The sequence below is a fragment of the Hylobates moloch genome, unplaced genomic scaffold, assembly GCF_009828535.3.
Source record: "Hylobates moloch isolate HMO894 unplaced genomic scaffold, HMol_V3 SCAFFOLD_1, whole genome shotgun sequence".
In the NCBI taxonomy this organism is placed as follows: domain Eukaryota; kingdom Metazoa; phylum Chordata; class Mammalia; order Primates; family Hylobatidae; genus Hylobates; species Hylobates moloch.
The window spans coordinates 216,012,252-216,027,807 of record NW_026652276.1 but is presented as its reverse complement, the minus strand read 5'-3'; the positions used below and the strand labels follow the sequence as shown (position 1 = coordinate 216,027,807).

General features: G+C 33.6%; 2 protein-coding genes across 17 annotated transcripts in view; one reads left to right on the top strand and one right to left on the bottom strand.

The window, feature by feature from the left end:
- The window catches only part of AGBL3 (AGBL carboxypeptidase 3), a 146,430-nt gene that overhangs the window by 83,281 nt on the left and 47,593 nt on the right, over positions 1-15,556 (bottom strand). For 9 of the 16 annotated variants that reach the window (XM_058426916.1, XM_058426918.1, XM_058426914.1 and 6 more), the window contains 4 exons: positions 13,886-14,048; positions 7,315-7,441; positions 6,282-6,382; positions 5,945-6,057 (listed from right to left, as the gene is read on the bottom strand). In XM_058426916.1, the coding sequence (XP_058282899.1) occupies positions 5,945-6,057; positions 6,282-6,382; positions 7,315-7,441; positions 13,886-14,048 (504 nt within the window). Of the gene's footprint in view, positions 1-5,944; positions 6,058-6,281; positions 6,383-7,314; positions 7,442-13,869; positions 14,049-15,556 lie in introns of those variants that run through there. The other 7 variants (XR_009209463.1, XR_009209468.1, XR_009209458.1 and 4 more) reach the window with 6 other exon arrangements.
- The window catches only part of CYREN (cell cycle regulator of NHEJ), a 171,882-nt gene that overhangs the window by 120,393 nt on the left and 35,933 nt on the right, over positions 1-15,556 (top strand). The gene's annotated exons all lie outside the window — the stretch shown is intronic.

Sequence of the window (15,556 nt, the reverse complement as noted above, 5' to 3'; positions counted from 1 at the left end):
TGGCATAGCCACATAGAGAAAATAATCTCTCTCCTTTTAAAAAATACTTTATACTAAGCTTAAAAAGAATTACAAAGAAATGTTAAACTGCATTCAATAGTCATTTTATTGGTAGCATTATTATGGGTATATGATAGGAAAAGGAAGAAGCAGGTAAATATTTATCCTAAAGTAATTAGGAATGAAGATTTTTCAGTATAAGAGAAAACAGATACAAGTATAAAAATAAGGAAGAATAAGTTCTATCATATTAAATTTGAACTGGAAATATAATTATGAACTGAAGATTTTTTTTTTCCATGAAAACACGTATTTCCTAACTCAATCCCCTGGAAAAAAAAACCTAGAAGCAATAATAACTATCATCTAGGCTATGTTATCTAAATATCCCTTTTTACTGAAAAGAACCAGGACTTCTGAGAGAAATGGCAGATTGCAGTTCTGGTGCAGGAAATATACAAGATGAGCCTGGGAAATCTTATCATGGCTGAAAGTTACTGAAGACTATGAGAGTCATGTCAAAAAACACAGGCCAACTTAATCGGTCTTGTATTGTCGAGGTTTGGGAAAATTTGAGCATTCAAGTAATAATGACTGAAATTGATTAGAGCACATCAAATATTATATAAACAAACTCATGAGCTCAAAATCATACTCTGCATCTGGAAACAAACATATTAGTCACCAGGGAAGGCTGCAGGGGCACTAACTCAAGACTGAAAAATGTGTAAATATAAGGGAAGAATCATACATTTGTTTTACCTTTCCTGTAAGTACTGTACTCACCAAAAGTGGGAGCTTATAAAATTAGTACATTCTTTCTTCCAACTATATTCCTGTGGCATTGAATTTTCCAGTTATTATTCATTACCTTTTATTATACTGCTTTTGTGTCATCTCAATAAAAATGTCAGTTCTCTGTGGGTAGTGACAGCATTAGAAATAATTTGAAGAGAAGAAAAGAGGAAAAAAAACTATAAGACTAATAGAAAACAACAAAATGGCAATAGTAAATCATCTATCAATAATGACCTTAAGTATAAATGGACTAAACTCAATCAAAGGACACAGAATGGCTGAATGGATTAAAAAAAGAGGACCCAACTACAATCTATCTACAAGATACTCTCCTTAGATTTAAGGAATAGGCTGAATTAAGGGATGGGAAAATATTCCATGTTAAAATGGTAACTAAAAGAGAGCAAGAATAGCTATACTTATATCAGATAAAATAGACTTTAAGTGAAAAACTGTCATGAATGACAAAGAAAGATATTATATAATGATAAAAGGGTCAATCCACTAGGAAGATATAACAAATAAAAGGGCCAATCCACTAGGAAGATACAACAATCACAAATATATATGCAGCCAACATCAGAGCACCTAAATATATAAAGCAAACACTGATAGAACCGAAGAGAGAAAGGGCAATACAATAATAGCGGGAGACTTCAATATCTCGTTTCAATAACAGAATATCAACATAGATGATCAATAAGGAAACAGAGGGCTTGAACAACATTATAGACCAAATGGATCTAACAGACATATACAGAACTTTGTACCCAACAGCAGCAGGCTACATGGTCATCTCAAGCACATCTGGAACTTTCTCCAGGATGGGTCACATGTTAGGCCATAAAACAAGCCTTAACAAATTTAACAAACAAGTATTATTACTGACCATAATGGGGTGAAACTAGATAAATAGCAGGAGGAAAACTGGAATATTCACATTCTCAAGTGTAAAGAAATTAAACAGCACAATCTTGAACAATCATTGGGTCAAAGTAGAAATAAAAAAGGAAATAAGAAAAATTTGAGACAAAAATGAAAACGTAACATACAAGAATTAATGGGACATAGCAAAAGCAGTACTAAGAGGGAAATTTATTGTGATAAATGCCCCCTATTTAAAAAAGAATAAAGATCTCAAATAAACGACCTAATTTTATACCTCGAGGAGATAGAACAAACTAAGCCCAAAATTAGCAGAAGAAAGGAAAAACAAAGATTAAAGCAGAAATAAAATAGAAAATAGAAAAACAATAGAAAAAAATCAGTGAAACTAAGAATTAGTTTTTTGAAAAGCCAAAATTGACAAACTCTTAGCTAAACTAATTATGAAAAATGGAGAAGACTCAAATAAAATAAAAAATGAAAGAGGAAACTTTATAGCTGATACTACAGAAATAAAAAGAATCATAAGAGACTGTTATGAACAGTTGTATAACAATCTAAATAATCTGGAAGAAAAAGATAAATGCCTAGAAACATACAAATTACCAAGACTAAATTTTGGATAAATAGAAAGTCTGAATAGGCCTATAACTATTATGGAGATTTAATCAGTAATCGAAAATCTCCTAACAAAGAAAGCCCAGGATTAGATGGCTTCATTGGTGAATTCCATAAAATGTTTAAAGAATAATTAATGCCAATCCTTCTCAAACTCAAATAGAAGGAGAGTGAACTTTCAATTCATTTTAGGAGGCTCACATTAACCTGATACCAAAGATCTAGACAAAGATACCAGAAGAAAAGGAAGCCACAGGCTAATATCCTTCATGAACATAGATACAAAAATTCTCAAGAAAATACTAGAAAACTAAATGTAACAACACATTAAAAGGATTGTCCACCATGACTAAGTGGGATTTATCCCTGGGATGCAAGTATGGTTCAATATATGCAAATCAATTAATGTGATAAACCATACAAACAGAATAAAGGATAAAAATCCATGATTCTCTCAATAGAGAAAAAGCACCTGACAAAATTCAACATCCTTTCCTCAAACTAAGAATAGAAGGAAAGTACTTCAACATAATATAGGCCATATATGAAAAGCCCACAGCTAACAGCATACTTAAAGGTAAAAAACTGAAGGCTTTTACTCTAAGATCAGGAACAAGGCAAGGATGCTCACCTTGCCACTTCTATTCAACATAATACTGGAAGTCCAAGCCAGAGCAATTAGGCAAGAGAACGAATGAAAAGGCATGTAAACTGGAAATGAAGAAGTAAAATTGTCCCTGTTTCCAGAGGACATGATCTTATATATGTATATAGAAAACCCTATGGACTCCATTTAAAAAAAAACAAACTGTGAGAACTAATGGATAAACTCACAAAGCTACAGGTTACAAAATCTGCATACAAAAATCCATTGTGTTTCTATATACTAATAACGAACTATCTGAAAATGTGACATCCCTTTTACAATATCCCATTTTACAAAATATCCCATTTACAATAGTACCAGAAAGAATAAAATAGGAATAAACCTAACTAAGAGTTGTATAATGAAAACTATAAAACATTGATATAAGAAATTAAAAAAGACTGAAATAAATGGAAAGACATCCTCTGTTGGTGGATCAGAAGACTTAATATTGTTAAAATGCCCATACTACTCAAAGTGATCTACACATTAAATACAATCACTATCAAAATCCCAATAGCACCTTTTACAAAAATAGGAAAAACAGTTCTGTGATTCATATGGAAACACCAAAGACCATGAATAGCCACATCAAATCAATCCTGAGAAAAAAGAACAAAGCGGGACTCATCACTTTCTCTGATTTCAAATTAATATTACAAAGCTACAGTAATCAAATGAGTATGACACTGACAGAGAGAAACACCTATACTTACAGGATAGAATACAGGGCCCCAAAATAAGACCACACATATATGACCAAATAATCTTCAATAAGGGTGCCAAGGATACCCAATGGGAAAATAATAATATATTCAACAAATAATGGTGGGAAACTGGATATCCACATGCAAAAGAATAAAATTGGATACTATACAAAAAAATCAACTCAAAATGGACTAAACACTTAAATATAAGAGCTGAAACTATAAAACTTCCAGAAACATAGGGGAAAAGCTCCATGGTACTGATCTCCGAAAGATTTCGTAGATACGACACCAAAAGCATAGGCAACAAACCCAAAAATAAACACATGGGACTGCATTAAACTAAAAAGCTTCTGTACAATCAAGGAAACAATAGAGTGAAAAAGTGGCCTATAGAATGGAAAAAAATATGTGCAAACTATACACCTGATAAGGGGTAGTCTACAAAATATATAAGGAATTCCTTCAACTCAATAGCAAAAACCCCTATAACCTGATTTTGTTATAAAATGGGCTAAGTACTTGAATAGATATTTCTACAATAAAACACACTGGCCAACAGGTATATGAAAAAGTGCTCAACATCGCTTATCAGGGAAATGCAAATTAAAACACAATGAGGTATCACCTCATGCCTGTCAGGATGGCTGTCATCAAAAAACCAAAAGACAAGTGTTAGGGAGAATGTGGAGAAATTGAAACCCTTCTACACTGTGGTGGGAATACAAAACAGTACAGCTGCTACTGAAAACAGCACAGAGGTTCCTCAGAAAGTCTAAAAACAGAACTGCCATATGATCCAGCAGTCTTACTTCTGGGTATTTATCCAAAAGAACTGAAATCTAGGTATTAGCATTCCCGTTTTTATTGTAGCACTATTCACAATAGCCAATATATAGAAACAACCTAAATATCTTTTGACAAATGAATGGATAAAGAAAATATGGCATACCTATTCAGCTTTAAAAAAGAAGGAAATTCTGCAATGTGTTAACACGGATAAACAGCGAGGACATTACACTAAGTGAAATAAGCCAATCACAGAAAGACAAATACTGCATGATTTCACTTTTATGAAGTATCTAAAATGTCAAATTCATAAAATAAAAGTCAAATGGTGGTTTCTAGAGGGTGGTAGGGGAATGGGACTTTCAGTTAAGCAAGATGAATAAACTCTAGAGATCTGCTCTACAGTATTGTATCAAAAATAATAAAATATTGTACAGTTAATAATTTAAGAGGGGATATCTCATACTAAGTGTTCTTACCACAATAAAATAAAAAATAAAGAACAATCGACTCCAATGCTGGAAGAAGAAAAGCCACGAAACATATTCTTATCATACTGTCTAGCAACCATGCTCCTTGATATTTACTCGAAGTCAGACTTATGTCTACACAAAAACCTGCACATGGATGTACATAGCAACTTTATTTATAATTGCCAAAACTTGGAGGCAATTAAGATGTCCTTCAGTAGGTAAACTGATATATAAACTGTGGTACATTCAGACAATGGAATATTACTGAGTGCTAAAAATAAATGAGATTTTAAGCCACAAAAAGACATGGAAGAAACTTAAATGCGTATTACTAAGTGAAAGAAGCCAGTCTGAAAAGCCCACATACTGTGTGATTCTACCTATGTGCCATTCTGGAAAAGGCAAAACTATGGAGACAGTTTAAAATATCTGTGGTTTCCAGGGGTTAGTAGGGAGAGATGGTTGAATAGGTGGATTCTTAGGGTGAATCCATACAGGGAAAATACTCTGTATGATACTATAATAGTGAATACATATATTATACATTTGTCAAAACCTGCAGAATTAACACCAAGAGTGAAGCCTAATATATCCAATGGACTTTGGATGATAAAGATGTGTCACTGTAGACTCATTAACTGTAAATAAGTACCACTCTGGCAGGGGATATATAGGAACTTTCTGTACTTCCCCTTCCATTTTGCTGTGAATCTAAAACTGCTCTAAAAAGCTAAAATAAAGTCTATTAAAAAGAAAGAGAAAAACAAAAACAATAACCAAACAAAAACCAATTTCATATGTCTTTCACACACTATTCACAGTACACTGTACATAGTAATGTTCATGTTACTTGAATAAAATAATAAAGTCTTAATGAGGTCTGGCCAAAATAATGGGCATGGGAGAAATTTTCCACCACTTATAGTTGGGATTTTCAGTTGAGAATTGACAATAAAATGCTGGTATAATTATAAAGAACATAGTAAAACAGCACGAAAAATTGCATTACTTCAGTAGCCTTGAGTTACCTAGACTCTACATCCAATGTAATGTCTATCACAGGAGTGTCTGAATCCTCAAAGACTTTTTCCAGAGTTATATGTCTTTCCATTTCTTCTAATTCTTTCAGGCACCGATAATACTAGGCAAAAGTAATAAATGAGCTCATTATGAAATAACTTTATTTGCTAATTAAACTATTTGAGTATTTATAGACACCTGGAACAATTGTTACTGGGAAATTAAGTGCCAAAACCCCAACAACACTGTTGAGTCATTAAAGGGCAAACACTGCATAGGCCCATAGTCAGCTTATGTTATCTGATAGGCTGGAGTCTGATGCATTACCAAATGAACTTTGCGTACCTTGGTCCGGTCAGGATCACAATAATCCAAGAGAGAATCACAAAAATGATATCCCATTGATTCCAGGTCTTTCGTGCTGAAATGAGTGCCTCGTTTATTACCTAAAACATCAATAAGTTTATCCACCCTTGAGGGTAAGTTAATAATTTTTCTTAGCAGGTACATTGCAAAACAGAGTATAAACAAAACGTTGATATGATTCCATATCCTGTCCTTTAGATTTTCTTCTCCAGGGCAGGTCATTTAACAGCTCATTGCTTTCCCTTGTTCCTTTTCCACCATCTGGACCAAAGCTGATTTAACACACATTAGTACATGTTTTAAAGGCAGAAAAAAATTCAATAAGACAGTTATAGAATATTTGGTTGCCAGTTAGAAACAGTGGTAATAATCACTTTGAGAAAAACTCGTCTAAAGATTTTATGAGAAAAGGTTTTCATCATCACAAATAATGTTGTATCAGTATCAAGGTGCTTTAAAAACTAGCTGGAAAGTACATATGTGGATTTCTAGCACTTTAAGTTGATACATTTTTCTGATAATGTGACAATTATTTTAATATAGAGTGTTCTAACCATGTTAGGATATGCTAGCTGTAACTAAAAGATTTCTTAAGTGGGACTACAAAGCACACTTTTAATTTTTTGTTTAGGGAACCAAGTGCTTTCATTTAAACATATATTGACCCCCAAAAGTCCATTTTGCCTTGCAAATAGCAAATCCAATAAAAAATATTTTTAAAAAATCTGTAGATAGCCCCTTAAAAATAACAAGTATTTAAAGATAACCATATGAAACAACCAATTAGAGTATTCTCTTTATATGCTTAAATCTTTCTTTCTAAACAAAGGAAAATTATGAAACAGAGATACCATATTGTGAGAGTTTATTCATCTTGTTTATAGAATTGATTAAATATTAGTATTATTTAAATAGGAAGAAAGTGTTATTGTCTGTACTGTTACATTTACATTAAATTATACATGTTTGGTTTAAAGCTTTGAGAGCTGTGAATGAGAACCCTTGGTCTTACCCAGAGTAGATCCACAAAAGGTGGCCTCCATGGTAAAGCTGTTCCTGATTCCCATTTTCCACATTACCACCCTTCCTGTTCCTTCTTTGCTCTTCTGGACATTAAACTTGCAAGCTGAGAATGAAAACTGAAAAGAAGCAAATAAAAATGAGACTCGTTGTTCTGGTACCTATATCTTTTTTTGAAAGTAGTATTAAAAGTGGTTATGGAAAGTCTATAATTCTCACTAAAGCTTCAGGAGCTACTTTTTATTTCCTGACCAGTGGGAATATCTCATTTTAAGGATGATATGTTCACATTTCTGAGAACTATAGATTCTAATTCCTGCAACAAAATTTACTTTCTATTTTTATAGAAAGATATGTACATATCTTTATGTAACATATTCAAAATCAGTTCTTTTTTAATTTTTAATTTTTGCGGGTACATAGTAGGTTTATGTATATAAGGTGTACATGAGATATTTTGATAGAGGTATGCAATGTGTAATAATCACATTAGAGTAAATGGGGTATCCATCACTTCAAGCATTTATCCTTTGTGTTACAAACAATCCAATTTTACTTTTTAAAAAATGTATAATTAAATTATTATTGACTATGGTCACCCTCTTGTGCCATCAAATACTAGTTCTTATTCTATTTTTTGTACCCATTAACCATCCCCACTTCTGCTCTCCCCCACTACCTTTCCTAGCTTCTAGTAACCATCCTTCTATTCTCTGTCTCTACAAGTTCAACTGTTTTAATTTTTAGCTCCCACAAATAAGTGAGAACATGCAAAGTTTGTCTTTCTGTCCCTAGCTTATTTCACTTAACACAGTGATCTCCAGTTCCATCTATGTTGTTGCAAACGACAGAATCTCATTCTTTTTTATGCCTGAATGGTACCCATTCTGTATATGTACCACATTTTCTTTATCCATTCATCTGCTAATGGACACTTAAGTTGCTTCCAAAAGTTGATTAATTCTTGATGCTGTTGGGATAAAATTTTATACTTTTAAAAAAGTTATAGGAAGGGATTCAATCTTCATTCATGTTAGGAATGAAGGTTAGTGTTGGAGATGTTCAAAAATATTCTTTATCTTCATATGAAAGACCATTTGAAATTATGCCCTGAAAGATTGTCTACAAAGAAATTTTTTGAGGTACAATTTTATTTTTTCAGTAACATACAATAAAATTGACTTTTTATGTTTCATTCTATGCATCTTTTTGTTTTGATTTTTGAGACAGGGTCTCTCTCTGTCACCCAGGCTGGAGTGCAGTGGTGTGATCATAGCTCACTGCAGTCTCAAACTCCTGGGCTCAAAGCTATCCTCCTACCTCAGTCTCCCAAATACCTGAGACCACAGGCACTTACCACCATACATAGCTATTTTTGTATTTTTTTCACAGAAATGGGGTCTTGCTATGTTGCCCAGGCTGGTCTCAAATTCCTGGCCTCATGTGATCCTCCTGCCTTGGTCTTCCAAAGTGCTGGGATTACAGGTATGGGCCACTGTGCCCAGCCTCATTTTATGAATTTTAACACACATATAGATTCCTGTAACCACCATCACACTCAAGACACAGAACAGTTTTATTATCCTAATAGGATAGTTATAGTCACACCCTCCTGCCACCTCTAACCCCTGGCCACCATTGATCTGCTCTCTGTCACTATAGATTTGCTTTTTCAAGACTGCTATATAAATGGAATCATATAGAATGTAATCTTTCGAGACTGGCTCCTTTCACTTAGCCTAATACTTTTGAGATTTATCCAAGTTGTTGCATGTGTGAATATTCATTCCTTTTTATTGCCAAGTACTATTCCATTGTATGGGTGTACTAAAATGTATATCCATTTACCAGTTAAAGGACATTTTGGGTTGTTTGCAGCTTTTGGCAATTATGATAGCGTTATTATAAATGTGTGTACAGGTTTATATATGAATGTACATTTTCATTTCTCTAGGGTAAATACCTAGGAATGGGATTGCTGGATCATATAAGTGTACAATTTATAAGAAACTGACAAACTACTTTTCAAAATGATATACCATTTTGCATCGCCAACAAAAATGTATAGTATGAGAGTTCCAGTTACTCCAAATTCTTATTAGAACTTGGGATTGTCAGTATTTTTATTTTAGCAATTCTAAAGGTATATAATTGTATCTCCTCATGGTTTTACTTTGCAGGTCCCTGAGGGCTACTGATGTCAAACATCTTTTCATGTGCTTATTTGCCTTCACATACCCTTTTTGGAAACGTGTGTATTTAAGATTATTGCCATTTTTAATTGGGTTGTTTGTTTTATTACTACTGAGTTATTCTGGATAAAAGTTCTTTGTGAGATATGTAATTTCTCCTATCTGGAGCTTATCTTTGTGTTCGCTTAACAGGATCTTTCAGAGAGCAAAAGGATTAATTTTGATGATGTCCAATTTATCAATTCATTACAATCCAATGGATAATGCTTTTGGTATGTTCTAAGAAATTTTTGTCTAATTCCATGTCATAAAAATTTTCTTCTATGTTTTCTTCTAAAAGTTTTACAGTTTTACATGTAAGGTTTGAGGGTTAGGTGAGAGTTTTTTGTTTTTTAGATGGATGTTCAATTGTTCCAACACTTATTTAAAAGTTTCTTTCTCCATTAAATTTCCCGTGCACCTTTGTCAAAAGGCCATATGTATATGAGTCTATTACTAGACTTGCTATTCTGTACCACTGCTCTTGGTGTTTACACAGTTCCTATTAACATACTGTCTTTATTACTGTAGTTTTATAGTGTCATAAAATTTGATAGTGATTCCTTCAACTTTATTTTTAAAAATTGTTTTGCCTATTCTAGTTCCTTTGCATTTCCTTATCCATCTTAGAATCAACCTGTTTATATCTATAAACAATTATGCTGTAATTTTGTCTGAAACTCTTTTAAATCTACAGATCAACTTGGGGAGTTGATATTTTACTGTGTTTAGTCTTCCAATCCATAATACAGCACGTTGTCTCCATTTCTTTGGGCCTTTGATTTATTTCGTCAGCATTTTTAAGGTTTCAGCATATAGAATCTGTACATTTTGTCAGATTTATAACTAAGTATTTATTTTGAAGCTATGATAAAAATGGTATTGTTTTTAACTTTGGTTTCCAATTTTTTCATTGTGAGTATACAGAAATGCAATTGTTTTTTGTGGGTTGATCTTGTATCCTACGACCTTGCTTAAACTCCCTTGTTCTAGTTTTGTGTGTGTGTATGTGTGTGTGTGTGGTGTGTGTGTGTGTGCGTGGATCACTTTGGATTTTCTGTGTAGATAATTGTGCCACTGTCATTACTTCTTTCCAATCTGTCTGCCTTCTCCTTTCTTTTGCCTTTTTGAACTGGTTAGAACCTCCAGTACAAGGCTGCATGAAGTAGGGAAGAGTGGACATTCTTGTCTTCTTCCTGACCTTGGGCAGAAAACATTCAGTCTTTCATCAACTATGTTGTTAGCTGTAGAGTTTTTTGTAGTGTCCATTATCAGGTTAAGGAAGTACACTTTTATTATTTGCTGAAAGTTTTTTTTTTCATAACAAGATGCTGAATTGTGTTAAAAGCTTTTTCTATATCAATTGATGAGATCACACAGTTTTTCTTCTTTCAACTCTTAACATAGTGGATTACAATGATTAGAAACCAGCCTTATATTTTGGGATAAACCCCATCTGGTCATGGTATATTACTCTTTTTATATATTGCTGGATTTAATATGCTAATATTTTGGTGAGGATTTTTGCATCTATGTCCATGAGGGATATTAGTCTGTAGTTTTCTTTTCTTGTACTATCTTTGTCTTGTGTTGGTATCATGGTAATCCTGGGAAAGACTGCCTTTAAATTTTTGGTAGAATGCTTCAGTGAATCCAACTGGATCTGGATATTTGTTTTCTGGAGTTTCTTTTTGAAATGCTTTTCAGGACTATTCAGATTATTTCACCTTGGGTGAGTTTTGGTAGTCTGTAGTTTTCAAGGAATTGGTTCATTTCATCTAAGTTGTTAAATTTATGTGCATAGAATTGAATTTCCCCTTATTGTCCTTTTAATGCCTGCAGGGTCTGTAGTAATACCTCTCTTTCATTCTTGATATTGGTAAGGTGTGCCATCATTGCCTCCCCCTCCTCCTCTTTCTCTTCCTCCTATCTTCTCATCAATCTTGGTAAAGTTTTATCAGTTTTACCAATCTTTTCCAAGCACAAATGTTGCTTAATTGATTTTTTTTCATTGTTTTTCATTTTCCAATTTCATTGACCTTCTTGTCTTTATTATCTGCTTCCTTCTGCTTGGTTTATTTTACTCTTCTTTTTCTATTCTTAATGTGGAAACTTAGATTATTAATTCAAGACCTTTGTTCTTTTCTTTTCTTTTTTGAGATGGAGTCTCACTCTGTTGCCCAGGCTGGAGTACAGTGGTACGACCTTGGCTCCCTGCAACCTCTGCCTCCTGGGCTCAAACAGTCCTCCTGCCTCAGCCTCCCAAGTAGCTGAGATTACAGGCGCACACCGCCATGCTTGGCTAATTTTTATTTTTAGTAGAGATGAGGTTTCACCATGTTGGCCAAGTTGGTCTTGAACTCCTGACCTCAAGTGATCTGCCCACCTTGGCCTCTCAAAGTGCTGGGATTACAGGCATGAGCCACTGTACCCAGCCTATTCTTTTCTAATATAAGCATTTCTTGCTATACATTTTCTTCTAAGTGCTACTATTTAGCTGAATTTCATAAAATTTCATGTTACATATTTTCATTTTCTTTCAGGTGAAACTATATTCTAGTGTTCCTTAGGAGTTCCTCTTGGGCCTAAGGATTATTTAGAAATGTGGTTTAATATCTACATGTTTGTAGATTTTCCTCTTTTATTGATTTAGTCTAATTCCATTATGCTTAAAAACATACTTTTATGATATGAATTATTTTAAATTTGTTAGTATTTGTTTTAAACCAGGATGTGATTTATGTTGGTACTGTTCCATGTGCATTTGAATATAATGTGTATTCTGCTGTTTAGTAGAGTGTCCTATAAATGTCAAATCCAGTTGGTTGATCCTTGCCTACTGTCTATCTACCGGTTCCAGATTAATGTAAGAGGTATTTAAAATCTCCAACTATAATTGTGGATTTTCACAAAAAGATGTTTCTTTTTTTTTTTTTTTTTTTTTTTTTGAGACAGAGTCTCGCTCTATCATCCAGGCTGGAGTGCAGTGGCGCAATCTTGACTCACTGCAAGCTCCGCCTCCTGGGTTCACACCATTCTCCTGCCTCAGCCTTCTGAGTAGCTGGGACTACAGGCGCCTGCCACCACGCCTGGCTAATTTTTTGTATTTTTAGTAGAGACGGGGTTTCACTGTGTTAGCCAGGATGGTCTCGATCTCCTGACCTTGTGATCCGCCTGCCTCGGGCTCCCAAAGTGCTAGGATTACAGGCTTGAGCCACCGCGTCCAGCCCAAAAATATTTTCATGAGAAACATTTAACAGAAAACCTAGAAATAGAAGCCTCTATGTTTTAAGCAACCTTTAGATGATGTGGAAGACCTGTTTAAGCTGCAGAGTGGTGGTTTGGGTTATTCAAGAAATTGGTCCATTTCATCTAAGGCACAACAGGTTAGAGATCTAAAACCCTAAGAAGCATGTCAATAGACAAACATTAAAATATCTTAGCAACACAGAATTATTTTATAGGAGTAATAAACTATACCTAAGAGTATTGACAGTATAAATTTACATAGCAATAGCTTCAGCTATGGGGTTGGGTTTTCCCGTCTTTCTTTCTGAGGAAATGAATACTCTTTGGGGAACAAACCTGTTCTTTCTTTAAACAGCTATTTTTATCAGATCATCCTTTCCTTTTTATGTCTTTGGGCTCCAATTATCCCCAAAAGACAATTAGTTCTTCTCAGTAAGTCCTTTATAATTGAATTGGTTGGTTGAGAACTTAAGGGAAAGTCTGCAGGAATTTTCTTTGCTATGTTAACATCTTTTCCCTAAAGAAAGATTAAAATATAATTTTCACATCTTGGTAAATGAGGCTCCAATATTTCCATAGTTTGTGAAAATAATAATATACTTTATTCTTTTCTCATTCTAATTTCTATATATTTTTAAAATATTGGTTATTGGATTAAGTTTTTTCCTGGCAAAATTCTAATAAATAGTTTGAAGAAACTGTTACACTGTTACATATTTCTTAAGAATACAGTGTTTAATCTGTATAATTTAGGCACTCAATGACTATTAAAACAATAAAACAATAAAAAGACCCTAAAATTGATTGATAAAAATGACTAATAGAGGAAGCTTTCAAAAGGTAAAAGAGCAGTGGTATTATGGTTGTAGGTTTGGGAGCATTTTTGCCTTTTTTCCCCATATTTTCAAATTATTGCTCACTAAGTAGTTCTATATAGTTGCTTTCTTATTGTTAATTGTATAAACTGGTCAAACTAACTAAAGAAAAAGCAGTTTGGAACAGTATTATCCACGTGGGCCATTCTGCTATTTCATATGGGCAAAATTTGGTAAAGGAAAAGTTAATACCTTAAAAGGTGCTTACTTTATCTGGACAATTTTTGCTTAGCATAAGTGGGAAGATTCGTTGCTGTAAGTATAATGTCTTAGATCTGTCACTACCATCACAGCCATACATGAAGATGTTCTCTTTCCTACTATGGCCATGAAGATCACAGTATAAAATAACCTCTCGTTTCTCCATCAGTCTGCCAGGAAGAAAGATAAGTTACTAACTTTTATCTGTGCATTTTTCTTCTATAGGTACAACTATGGATTTATAAGTGTAATATCCAAATAAACACAATTTCTTATATCCTACCTTTCTCTTATCTATAATGCATATAGATAAGAGATAATATACAATTTTTATTATACTATATACTATATTGCATATACTTATATACTATATTGCATATAGATAAGAGATAATATACAATTTTTAAAATCTACAATAATTTATTAACTATATAAATATCTGAATGCAGGCCGAGCGCAGTGGCTCATGCCTGTAATCCTAATGCTTTTGGAGACTGGGGCAGGTGGCTCGCCTGAAGTCAGGGGTTTGAGACCAGCCTGGCCAATGTGGTGAAACAACCTCTCTACTAAAAATACAAAAATTAGCTGGGTGTGGCAGCACATGCCTGTAATCCCAGCTACTTGGGAGGCTGAGGCAGGAGAATTGCTTGAACCCAGGAGGCGGAGGTTGCAGTGAGCGGAGACAGCATTACTGCACTCCAGCCTGGGCAACAGAGTGAGACTCTGTCTAAAAAAAAAAAAACGTCTGAATGCAGTAGCCTTCCATTATAAGGACAAAATTTACCTTACTCCCAAGACTTTCTCCAACAAGATCTCTCTGCTTTATTATTTTGATGTTTTCACTCTTGCCTTTGCCCATTACCTTTCACATATTTTCTTTCTGACTGGAATACCTTCTTTCTTTATCTTTGTAAATGTAAATACTACCTGCCATCCTTCAATACTGACCTCATGTCTCACTTCCTTTCTAATTTGTGAAGGCCACAGAGCTTTCTCTTTTTGAACTTCGGTAGCATTTAAAGATATTGGTACCATTTGCTTGGCCCTTGTCTAGGAAAGTTTTTATATTTTTCATATTCAAGCTTATTAAGAATGGGGAGTGCTTCAAATCATCTAGAACAGTGCTATGCACATAATAAGTACCCAAATATTTGTTAAAAATTGAGTGCTTGATGACTTGGTGCTGAAGCCAATTAATATTTAACCCTTGATTAGTGTGATGATTAAGTTATTATTTTGAGAAAAATGGTACCAAAGTTTGAACTGACTTTTTGTGATAAATTTCTAACAAATATCTAAAAAAAAAATTACTCATTCCTAAAGAGCACAACCTCTGGTCTATATAATTTAACACTCAATATAAAAATAACAAAACAAAAAATAAGTCCCTCAAACTGACTGATAAAATGACTAATATTAATAGAAGAGGCTTTAAAAAGTAAGAAAGCATGGTGTTAAGGTGGTAGGATTATTACTTAACTAATCAAAATTACATATACTATTTGCTATATCTGGAAGGATAAACACCAAAATGTTAGCAATAGTATTTATAATATTATGAAATATATTACATTTGTAACAAAAATATTAAAACCTAAAATATAAACATTCAAAGCATTTTGCTTCTATTAGAAACCATACTGCTTTAAACTACAGTGAAATTGCAAACTAAAATTTA